The sequence below is a fragment of the Marmota flaviventris genome, chromosome 15 (genome assembly GCF_047511675.1).
Source record: "Marmota flaviventris isolate mMarFla1 chromosome 15, mMarFla1.hap1, whole genome shotgun sequence".
Taxonomy (NCBI): Eukaryota; Metazoa; Chordata; class Mammalia; order Rodentia; family Sciuridae; genus Marmota; species Marmota flaviventris.
Window position 1 is genome coordinate 37,157,824 of NC_092512.1, and position 12,817 is coordinate 37,170,640.

Here is a 12,817-nt window from a genome sequence, read left to right on the forward strand (position 1 = left end):
AAACATGCTATATACATATGAGTGTTAATCAGTCATAAAAATGAATGAAATTCTTAGAGTAGTTTTGATTTGCATTTCTTTAAATTGGTAGAGATGTTGAACATTTTTTCATACATTTGTTGATCAACTGTGAAATGTCTATTCAGTTCCTTAGCCCATTTATTGATTAGGTTATTTGTTTTTGAGTTCATTATATATCCTGGAGATTAATGCTCTATGTGAGGCACATATGGTAAAGATTTTTTCCTATTCTGTAGGCTCTCTCTTCATGTCATTGATTATTTCTTTTGTGGAGAAGAAGCCTGTTAGTTTGAATCCATCCCATTTATCGATTCTTGATTTTACTTCTTATGTTTTAGGGGTCTTGTTAAGGAAGTCAGATTCTAAACCAACATGGTGAAGATTTGGGCCTACTTTTCAATTATACAGAATGGCAATTATAAAGAATATAAGCAACAATAAATGCTGGTGAGAATGTGAGGAAAAAGGTATACTCATACATTGCTGGTAGAACTGAAAATTGGTGCAACCATTATAGAAAGTGGTATGGAGATTCCTCAGGAAACTTAAAATGGAACCACCATTTAACCCAGCTATCCCACTCCTCAGTTTATACCTAAATGACATAAAATCAGCAAACTACAGTGACACCATATCAATGTTTATAGCAGCTCAACTCACAAAAGCCAAACTCTGGAACCAGCCTAGATATCCTTCAAGAGATGAATGGATAAAGAAATGTGGTATATATACACAATAGAATATTACAAAGCCTTAAAGAAGAATGAAATGATGGCATTTGCTGGTAAATGGATGAAGCTGGAGAATATCATGCTAAGCGAAATAAGCCAATCCTCACAAACCAAAAGTCAAATGTTTTCTCTGACATGCAGATGCAAATTCATAATAACGGGGGTGGCTAGGGAAGAAGAGAGTTACTTTGGATTAGGCAGAGGGAAGTGAAGGGAGGGGAGGGGGTCTGAAGGTAGGAAGGACAGTAGAATGAATTACCCTACGTGCATATAGGATTACATGACCAATGTGACTGTACATCATGTGCAACCAGAAGAACCATTTATGTATGATATGTCAAAGTGCCTTCTACTGTCATGTGTAACTAATTAGAATATATACAATATATATAATGATATATAACATATATTTATAATGTATATTATAATACATTCCACACTATATTTATATATAATATATATAAAACTAATATATATAATAAATGAAATTATTTTTTTATATTAGTTACACATGACAGTACAATGATCTTGACATATCATACATTTGAATCAAATGGGGTATAATTTCTTAATGGATGAAGTTCTGATACATACTACAACATGGTGAAATCTTAAAAACATTACACTGGATGAAAAGGAACCACTGTATGGTTCCTCTTATATGAAGTAACTCGAAATGGCAAATTTATAGAAACACAAAGCAGAACAGAGGTTACCAGAGATAAGAAAAGAAGGGGCTGAGAAACTGTTCTTTGATGAGTAGAGAGCTTCTGGTAGGAATGATGGAAAAGTTCTGGAGATGCAGAGTGGTTATGGTTATACAACACTGTGAATGTACTTAATGCCACTGAACTGTACATTTAAAAATGATTATAATGGGATATTTTCAGTCATATGTATTTCACAGTTATAAAAAAAAAATCACCAGCCTGACATGGTGGTATACACCCAGCAATTTGGGAAGCTGAAGTAGTAGTATCCCAAGTATAAGGCCAGCCTCAGCAATTTAGCGAGGACCTAGGAAACTTAGCAAGATGATGTATTAAAATTTTTAAAAAATCAAAAAATAAAAAAGGATGTAGCTCAGTGGTACTCCTCCTATGAGTTCAATCTCTAGTACAAAAAAAAAAAAAAAAAAAAAGTCCAGACACAGTGGCACATGCCTATAATTCCAGCAGCTTAGAAGGCAGGAGGCTCACAAATTCAAGGTCAGTTTCAGCAACACAATAAGACCTTGTCTAACAAAAACAACAAAAAGGGCTGGGGCAGGGCTGGGATTGTGGCTCAGCAGTAGAGCGTTCCTCTAGCAAGTGCTAGGCGCTGGGTGGGATCCTCAGCAACACATTAAAAAATTAAAAAAGGGTTGGGATATATTTTAGTGGTAAAGTTCCCTGAGGTTAAAATCTCTAGTCCTACCTGCCCCCCCAAAAAAATCATCAAAAAAATTAATTAATTGTTTTGAGATCTAATATAACTTGGTATAAGGCAAAGCGATTCAAAGACTTGACATTGAATGTCAAAAAAATTTAACATTGAAACTAAGCTGAAATGAACACTTCTTGTTTATACTATAAAAATGTAAACATTCTGAATAAAACACCATGCTATTTTGTTTAAATACATGGAATTGTCATGTATATTTTCTTTGGCCCTCTAAATCTGCTCTGCATGTGCCACCATCCTCTATGATTTAAAAGGCTAATCTATATGAACAATAGAGATGCACTGCCTTTTCCTCTGGTTTTTAACTGGTTCCAGTCAAAAGGGAATATGAAAGGAAATAGGAAGGAGAGAAGAGAATGAAGTAAGGGTATTTATTTCCCGTTCTCATAATTGCTTCCTGTTGCCATTTAAGCCTATCAGTGGCAATAACATTTCAATATTAACTAGTTAGTATTATACCATATTTTGGGGTTTCTCCTCCGAGTTAACACCTTTTATTTAACGATTCAAAATTTCCCAATTTGAGAGTCTCATCCTTTTTCCAATGAATACAATAGCCAAACTTGAAATAAAATTTAGAGATAAATCCTAAGGTGTCAGAAATGTCACTAGGGTGACAAGAGGGAGTTGAGTCTATAGTAGAAAGTAGATGTGGCAAGCTTAGATAAGGTTGAGCCTGGCATTCTGAGGCTCATTCAGGGGCTGCATATATGTCCTAGAACAACAATAGGAAAGTCCTTTACATACAGCCCAGAGCCAAAAGAGCTGTCTTTTTGGCAAAAGAGGTATGAGACAATAGGCTTCATCAGGCTAAAGCAATGTCATGGATGACTTCCATATGCACAGAGCAAGATGAAAGAAGAGGTATGATGCCATTCTTAAATTACTAAAACCATAGAGTGTATTACTTGTAGTGTGGGACATCCTTTATCAATAAGGCAAGGCTTTATTGATAACAGAACCTAAAAACTGGCCTTGGTTTCGTAAATCTGGAGGGCCTTTGCAAAAGCAAAAGTAAAATTGTACTGTAGGGATAATTCCATGGTATAAGGTTCACAGAAGTCCCATAGAAAAATTATACTGTTGGAGATTAGCTCATAATAAAAAAAAATGATAATCCCTATGAGAAAATAAACCATACGGAAGAGTCAGCAGATTTCTAACAAAGGCTCAGACTCTCCAATAGCTGAAATGAAGCAAAAAATCTTAAAGGAATATAAAATAAACATTTTTAAAGGTCATAAAATAAATGCCTATAATCCCAACAGCTCAGGAGGCTGAGGCAGGATGATTGCAAATTCAAAGCCAGCCTCAGCAACTTAGTAAGTTCCTAAGTAACTTGGAGAGAACCTGTCTCAAAATAAAAAAAATAAGGAGAGATGAGGATGTGTTGCTCAGTGGTTAAACACCCTCGGATTCATTCCCTGGTATGTTACCAAAAAAAAAAAAAAAAAAAAAAAAAGTCAAGAAATAAAAGAATGAAGAGATATATCAGGACAATATGAAAATATAAAATACATGTAAGTATATTTATTAAGGACCAAAGAGTTCACAGAATTCAACAGGTATTGGTCATATAAAGAGGGTTTAATAAAGTAACTGCTGACAAATGGATGGACAGGTTAAGGGAGTGATGTTGAAGCATCCAGAAACTAGAAAGAAAAATAGAAACCCAAACCATCTTCAGGCCTAGATAGGAAAGAGGAAGAAAGAGAATTACCTAAGCCCAGTAATAACTGAAGCCACAGAGGAGGATTTCCCTAGTAGAACCTATACTCTTGGAGGACCCAGTTAGTATAAGAGGGAAATAGCACCAATGCACCATCTAATCTCCTAACTGTATCAACCACTGGCTGAAACCATGTGGGTTACTATAAGGATGGCCTTAAGTCCTAGCCTAAGCAATTCCATTTTAAAATAAACCTGCAGTCTCACAAAGCAAGCCACAGAGCCCTCCAATATGTCATCAGGCATAACCTGATAGAACAAGTCACTTTCCACCACCCTGATAAGAGTCATAGAGAAGTCACTTGAAGTCACATGTCATTTATCATAACCCTAATAAGAGCTAGAAGGGTAATATCAGGGCAGAAACCACAGACCACATGTCCTGACTCTTTAAGATGTGAGTTTTCACTAAGAAACCTGATAACAGTTGATAGGGACCAAAAGGGCGAGCAGAAGCCCAAAAATTTGGTATGAATAAGGGAGCAAGTGAACAGACATTCAGCCAGCCAGTACTGATGCACACATGCCTGAGAGCCTGATGAGGACCTGGACCGACATCCCAACTCTTCTCATCATCTGCCTGATCCTCTGCATCATCTCACGACTCTCACACTCTACAGCAGCCTCTTGAGCCTGGTGAAAAGGTGAAATCTCTTCAGCCAGCCATCAATTCTATACCAGGAGAAGTCTCTATCAGTTCCTGACCTGATGGCTGTGGTCTGAGTAAGTGTGCATCTGCTGGACTTAAGCCCTAAGACTTAAAACTTAGGCTTAGTATGCGGAGGGAATGTCTGTCATGAGCCCATCATGATTAAAAGTGTTTGCAGTGCTTAGAGTTAACTTAAAATTGTTTGCTTTGAATTAATGATGTCTATTACAGTGCCCAGCATTAAGGATTGTCAATTTCTTGATTAAGAACCATAGAGTTAAATTGTATTGAGTGATTTGAGTGAATAAAACATTGAAAAGGGCCAAAGCGTGCGGACATTCTTTATCTCTTCCCTCGACTGCATATGTCACACATTTGCCCATTGTGATGATTACAAACACTTGAAGGGAGAATGAGTAAATTCAGAAAAAGAAAAAGATTAAAGGAGATTAAAGCAAACAACTTGAAGAGAAAAACTCAGAGAGATAATGGAACAGCAAAAAGGTAGTGGCTGGTGGGTGTTAAAGACACAGAGAAAGAAAATGAGAAGTTGCAGAAATAGAAGAAGAAAGGTAATAGAGAATGTGGGAGATGTGTTGCCTCAAATGATACTAGCTGAGAATGTTCTAGAATTGATGGAAAACATCCCACAAAACCCCATGTACTAAGCAGGATAAAGAACGCATCTACATTTGGTGAACAACAACTTACTAAAAAAAGGAAGGTTAACCACTGGATCAAGTTGTAAACTTCAAATAATAAAAACACATTTGAGACTTTGGAATCAGAATGTAGAAGTTTTAGTTTCAGTTTTGCCACTTAGTAATTTCATGACTTTGAGCAAATCACTTAACCTCTATAGTCACAAATTCAACACTGGTTTGAGAATTAAAAGAGATAATGCATATAAAGTGCTTGGACTACTAAATGTTCCAAAATAGAAGGCTAATACAAACCTCCTTGACACAATTTTTCCATTTGCCCCTGAGAACAGGTAAATTCTTTTTGTTCCCACATTTTATATTGGTGTATTATAATTACACATATTCATGGGATTTGCTACATATTTGAACAAGCTCAAAACATAACAATATAATTTTGCCAATATCACTCCCCAGCATTTCCCTCCTCCTTTCCCACCTCCCTCCTTTTGATCTCTCTCCTCTACTGATTTCCTTTTGAAAAATCCAGCTTTGTTTTCCTTTTTCCTCTCTAGCTTCTGCATATGAGAGAAAACATATGACCCTTAACCTTCTGAGTTTGACTTATTTCCCTTAAGATGATGTAATCTCAGTTATTAGTAATTATAGTACAGCTACAACTAACCACAAAATACACACTGTATATTTAAATCTGTGCATAGATAATTCCGTTTATATTACAGTGTCAAAAAAAATCCTTATAATCAAAAGAGTACCACAACAATGATGACCAACAAGAGCAAAGGAATGCTAGAATTGTCCACGAATGCTATGTTCAAAGAAGCATAAAGGCTTTTGAAGGGATTCAAACAAAATATGTTTATACACTCTCCCCATAGTCTAGGTCCTATATAGTCTCATATCATTCTATGGCTTCTCCAACGAGAGAGCATTTTATTTCTGCTCAGCAGGTAACATTTAAATATACAGGCAAATTCATCAAAATCATAAAACATCTTTTTTGTAACATGTACATGGTAACAATTTTTCAGATTAGCAATAAGGTAACCTACCATGTCAGAATCCAAAATAAAAGAAATAAAAATTACAAAGATCAATAAAACATAGTTTTTAACAGCACTATAAATTAAGGAAAAAGAAATGAAAGTTTAGGCACAAATTTTGAATTTTGAGAGAATTAAAGAAGCACAGGTGGAGTCATAGATAAAGCACTCATATATCCTGTGGAAACCAATCGTTATATTTTTTGATGTCACCCTTTACTAACTAACTCTCATAGAGGTAAATTTAAACTCAGATGCATATATAGTTAATTTAATCTCCACATAAATATTTTCTTGAGAGGAAGACAAAAAAATTAAAACATTAATTATTCAAAAGACAAACATCTCCTTCTTAGATATAAGGTAAAGTTAAAACAAAGCCTTAGCATTGATTTTTATCATGATCATCTGCATAAAAATCTTCCTTTCTCTTAGGGAAAACGAAACAAGATAAATTATTTAAGATATTTCTTAGGGAACATGCTTCTCCGTGACTCCATGTTTCAAATCTATATTGTAATAGTAGTAATCACCCACGTCTTTTCTTGTCATAAGGAGATAGATACATTTTGAAAATGTTTGCTACTTCTTTATCTATACCTATCCCCATAACTTCCTGTTATCTTCAGTGAGCTATCTCACATGATTTTGTTTGTCTCTGAACTTGCAATCCTCCTGCCTCAGCCTCCCCAGCCAATGAGATTATAGCATGCACCATTTTGTCTAGTTTACATGGTTTTGCTTGAACATTAATTTATAAATGTTTGTATTGTTTCATTTTCAGTTCCTTGTCAAACAAATCAGATTGATTTGATAGCAGGTACAAAATTAACAAATCCACTAAGAACGTTTTCATCATTTATCTTTGTGACCCAATGAGAAAAAAATTTCAACATTCTAATTTCAAGTGAATTACAGTCATGCAATGCCTTTATTAAAATCAGAATTAATTTGTTTTTTGTTTGTTTTGTAGTACTGGGAAATGAATCCAGGAACTTACACATGTTAGGCAAGTGTTCTGCTACTGAGCTACTTCCCCATCCTAGAATTAATTTAAATATTGAGGAAATCCCCAACTTTTCCCCCTTTTTTTTTAATTACCTCACATTGGCAAATGAAGATACTATTCTTCTAGTCTGTTGTATTGTAAACCTACTAAAATAAAACTTATTACCAATGCCCCATCCATTTTTAAAAAAATCCATTTCAAATGTTATCTCCTGTATAAAATATCCATAAATCTCATAAAAACAATTTGACAATCATTCCTCTATAAATCTAGAATATTTATTTGTACTATATCTCACATTTTGGCCCCCATATCTTCTGCATAAGTTGTCCAACTATGTAATGCTAGAGTATACCATTCACACTACCCTGAATGAACAGCAGTCCCTATGTGTATGTATGATCAATAGCTGTAACAATTCCTGTCTCCCCTGTACCTACAATTTTTTTGAAAAATCTTTTTTATTAACTAATTTATTTTAATTAGGTATATATGACAGCAGACAGAATTTTTATTCACTATATACAATTGCAGCATTACTTTTCATTTCTCTGGTTGTACATGATGTAGCATCACATCATATGTGCAGGCATACATATACCTAGGGTAATGATGTCCATCTCATTTCACCATCTTTCCTGCCCTCATGACCTTTCCCCACCCCTCTCTCCCCTTTGCCCAATCAAAGTTCCTCTATTTTTCCCATGCTCCCCCCCCCCCTCCATTAAGGAACAGCATCCAGTTATCACAGAGAACATTAGACCTTTGGTGTTTTGGGATTGGCTTACTTTGCTTAGCATGATATTCTCCAAATCCATCGTTTACCTGCAACTGTCATAATTTTATTCTCTTTTAATGCTGAGTAATATTCCATTGTGTACATATACTACCGCTTCTCTATCCATTCATCTATTGAAGGGCATATAGGTTGCTTCCACAGTTTAACTATTGTGAGTTGAGATGCTGGAAACATTGATGTGGCTGCTTTACTACAGTATGCTGATTTGGGTATGGACTGAATAGTGAGATAGCTGGGACAAATGGTGGTTGCATTCCAATCCTCTGAAAGAGAAAGTAGGAAAACTACCCCATTCACAATAGCCTCAAAAAATAAAATGAAATAAAAAACTTGGGAATCAACTTAACAAAAGAGTTGAAAGACCTCTACAATGAAAACTACAGAACACTAAAGATAGAAATTGAAGAAGACCTTAGAAGATAGAAAAAAATCTTCCATGCTCTAGGCAAAATTAATATCGCCAAAATGGCCATACTTCCCAAAGCGTTATACAGATTCAATGAGATTCCAATTAAAATCCCACTGTCATTCCTTATAGAAATAGAAAAGGCAATCATGAAATTCATTTGGAAAAATAAGAGACTCAGAATAGCCAAAGCATTCCTTAGCAAGAAGAGTGAAGCAGGAGGCATCACTATACCAGACCTTAAACTATACTACAAAGCTATGGTAACAAAAACGGCATGGTATTGACACCAAAATAGACTTGTAGACCCATGGTACAGAACAGATGAAACAGAGACAAACCCACATAAATACACTTATCTCATATTAGACCAAAAATATACATTGAAGAAAAGATAGACTCTTCAACAAACGGTGCTGGTAAAACCATATGCAGCAAAATGAAACTAAACCCCTATCTCTCACTATGCACAAAACTCAACTCAAAGTGGATCAAGGACATAGGAATTAGTGCAGAGACCCTGTGCCTAATAGAGGAAAACATAGGCCCAAATATTCATCTCATTGGATTAGGCCCTGACTTCCTTAACAAGAATCCTAAAGCACAAGAAATAAAATCTAGAATTAATAAATTAGATGGACCTCAAACTAAAAAGCTTCTTCTCAGAAAACAAACACACAAAACAAAACAATCAAATGAGGTGAAGAGAGAGAGCCTACATTTTGGGAGCAAATTTTTGCCACATGCACATCAGATAGAACACTAATCTTTAGGATATATAAAGAACTCAAAAAATGTTAACACCAAAAACAAACAAACAAACAACCTAATCAATAAATGGGTCAGGGAACTGAACAGACACTTCTCAGAAGAAGATATACAACTGATCAACAAATATATGAAAAAATGTTCAACATCTCTAGTAATTAGAGAAAAGCAAATTAAAACTACTCTAAAATTTCATCTCACTCCAGTCAGAATGGTAGTTTTCAAGAATACAGATGACAATAAATGTTGGCAAGGATGGGGGGGAAAGGCACATTGGTACATTGCTGGTGGGACTGCAAATTGGTACAACCAATCTGGAAAGCAGCATGAAGATTCCTTAAAAATACCTCTTAAACGAGTACTTCCCAAATAGAAAGTTCCATTCATCTCTATGAACACAGTCCTTAGCAAAAGAAAAAAAAAAAACAAAAACTTGTTTAATGGAAAACTTTCCATTCTACTATTGAAATGTCTCTAAGATTCTACCAATTTCAGCTGTAACTATAGTTTATAAAAAAAAAAACAAAAAACTATACATCTTTCTTTACTTGTTACAAAGAAGTAACAATAAATTGTAACTAGCACTTTATTACTTCTTTGAATACTCTTCCAAAGAATTTTATTAAATGTATTTTGTATAGTGTTAATAGGTAGAGTATGAAAAGAGTCTAAATACATTTTGAAATTGCTGGATTCAATTAAGTTACACTCAATGCAGTACTGGGGATTGATTCCAGGGCCCTGAGTATACTAGACAAGCACACTGCCCCTGAGCTATATCCTATCCCTTTTCTTTTTTTGGTGGCGGTGGGTGGGTGGGAGTACCAGGGATTAAACTCAGGGACACTCAATCACTGAGCCACATCCCCAGCCCTATTTCTTATTTTATTTAGAGACATGGTTTCACTGAGTTGCTAAGCAACTCGCTTTTGCTGAGGCTGACTCTGAACTCATGATCCTCCTGTCTCAGCCACTGGAGCAGCTAGGATTACAGGCCCTAACCTTTTTCAAATTTTATTTTGAGACAGAATATTGTTAAGTTGATGATTTGTGCCAGGATGCCTGGCACCAGTTTTCTTTACAGCATAACTTCTCCAATGTTTTGTGTATTAATAAATAACATTAAGAATCTCCAAGAATGAATTCACTGCTTTTACTCTAGAACAGATAAACTCCATTACCTTCATAGGGACTCATGATATCTAGACTTTCTAGGAATACCTCATTTGGAAGAGGGAGGGAGAGAGGGAGGGAGGGAGAGAGGAAGGAAGGAAGGAAGGAAGGAAGGAAGGAAGTTAGTTTTCACTTGGTCAATGATTTTTACAATTCTCAATGAGCAGGAGGGAGAAATTGCTTGTGTAAGGGGTTTCCTGTATCTACTAAAAGCTTCATAGCAGGTAAAATTTGCCCTTTTGATTTTGTTTGCTATCACTGATTTGTAAGAGAAAAAAACTTTAACACTCCATTTACTTCACTGTTCATCTACTCTATATTTAGATTTGTTTCCAGAGGAATCGATGTCTTCATGCATCTAACTTCTACCTCCATCTACTATAAGACAGTATTTTCTCAGTGGGGAAGTTCAGCAGTGTAGGAGGTGTTCTGGAAGTGAATGAGGATGTTTTTGGGTCATTGCTGGCATTTCAGGGATAGGAGTTATAGAGATATAAGAGGTTCTGTTGTGCATAAAACAGTTAATCTTGCAAAATGAAGCCAGTCTCACACATAAATCACATAGGTAAAATCTGATTCATGAATATTTGTGCATAAAATCTGTTTTCAATCTGAACACAATATGTTTTCTACTTTTATATGACTTTAATATTAATAGTTGCAGAAATGCAAATACTGATATAAAAGACTGAACTACGCTTTGTTCAGAACTTTGTCAAGTTTGTCACTACTTCAGAAAATACACCACCAACAGCAATACTAGTTATGGTATTTAATATAGACTTGCAAAAGTCTATTTGTAACCATCCCATCCACAGTCATTATATGTATCTGACTATTCCATTAGGTATTCTAATATGTCACACCAACGCATTTGTATACTGAAATACACATTATTTTCCTTTATTTATATATTGTACATTTTAAACTATGTGTATATATATTTTATCACTTTTAATTTTCATTTCATGTTATGACACTTTTATTTTCAATTCAGGATAATGAAGTTCCATTATAAAATATTTGTCATATAAAAGGGGTATCAGCATGTTTGGTAAGGTTAGGGTGTTAAAAATAAAAAGAAAGGATTTTATGATTGAAGGGAAGAAGGTGAGAACACTGCACATGATAGGGTTAAAAACCATGAAACTAAAGAAAACAGTAACACCTTAGTCAAAGAAAGGTCTGGAGGCGCACAAATGGGGAAAGTGAGAGTATGACCCTCTTTTCCACTCAACTTCTAAGTTTCCATAGTCTTAAGGAAACATGCTTTCATTGTCTCAGCTTCTGCCAATTTTAGAGTTACATAGTCCTGAACTAGCCCACAGCCTACTGAAAGTGATAAAAATACTTGGACCAAAACGGAACATAACACACAGTTACTGTTACAATAGTTCCTCATGAGCCTTCTGAATCTGTCAGCTTCCACAGTGATGAGGTCACCCTCACTCCCAACTATGATATGGAACTCTATGTTATATATTACCCTTCATTTGGTAACAGAATTTTTCAAAAACACTTACCTCAGTAGTAGTTCCAATATCAGCAGATGGGCTGCATGTGCTAGCATCTGGAGGAGCTGTGCCTACACTGCTTCGAACTGGAGAACTAGGGACAGGCCCTACCACAGTATCTGAGTAGGCTGAAAATGAACTAAGATTGCCTCTCCTCTGAATCTTATTCCAAACCTTCTTCATGGTATCAATTAACTCACAGAAGAGCTGGACCTGAGCAAAAAATTAAAATTAAAAATTAAAAAAGCAAAGAAAACAAGTTCTTCAATTCCTAGTTATAAAGTCACAATCCACTAAAACGCTAACTATGAGAAAATTAACTAGTCCAAGGAAACAATCTACAAAACAAATATTTACCATTATTTACCTCTTGCTTTTTGCCTCATACTCATATTGTGATGTCTTATAATCAACTCAGCATTTCTGTGGATTAAAACCTTAATAACTTGTTAGGAAAAGTAGATTTAACATATAAAAAGTAGAACAAATTCAGGTGTCTCTTAAACAGAGAAAAGAATCAAAATAAAATAATTACTAGAAAATAACTAACATCCTTATTTCTAAAGAATTTGTCTAAATTTTCTCTTTTTTTTAAAGAGAGAGAGAGAGAGAGAATTTTTTAATATTTATTTTTCAGTTTTCGGTGGACAAAACATCTTTATTTTATTTTTTATGTGGTGCTGAGGATTGAACCCAGTGCCCAGCGCATGCCAGGCGAGCATGTTACTGCTTGAGCCACATCCCCAGCCCATAAATATTCTCTTTTTCTGAGATGTGACACTGAAACTAGGATTTCTGCTTGGCAAAATTAATTATAAAAGAATGATATAAAATTTTAAAAAAACAACATAAAATGTTACATATGGAGTTT

The 12,817-nt window shown here is 35.1% G+C and overlaps 1 protein-coding gene across 9 annotated transcripts in view; it reads right to left on the reverse strand.

The window, feature by feature from the left end:
• Vps13b (vacuolar protein sorting 13 homolog B) overlaps positions 1-12,817 on the reverse strand; it is a 757,361-nt gene that overhangs the window by 329,605 nt on the left and 414,939 nt on the right. For all 9 annotated transcript variants that reach the window (XM_071602212.1, XM_071602213.1, XM_071602214.1 and 6 more), the window contains one exon: positions 11,956-12,159. In XM_071602212.1, the coding sequence (XP_071458313.1) occupies positions 11,956-12,159 (204 nt within the window). The remainder of the gene's footprint in view (positions 1-11,955; positions 12,160-12,817) is intronic.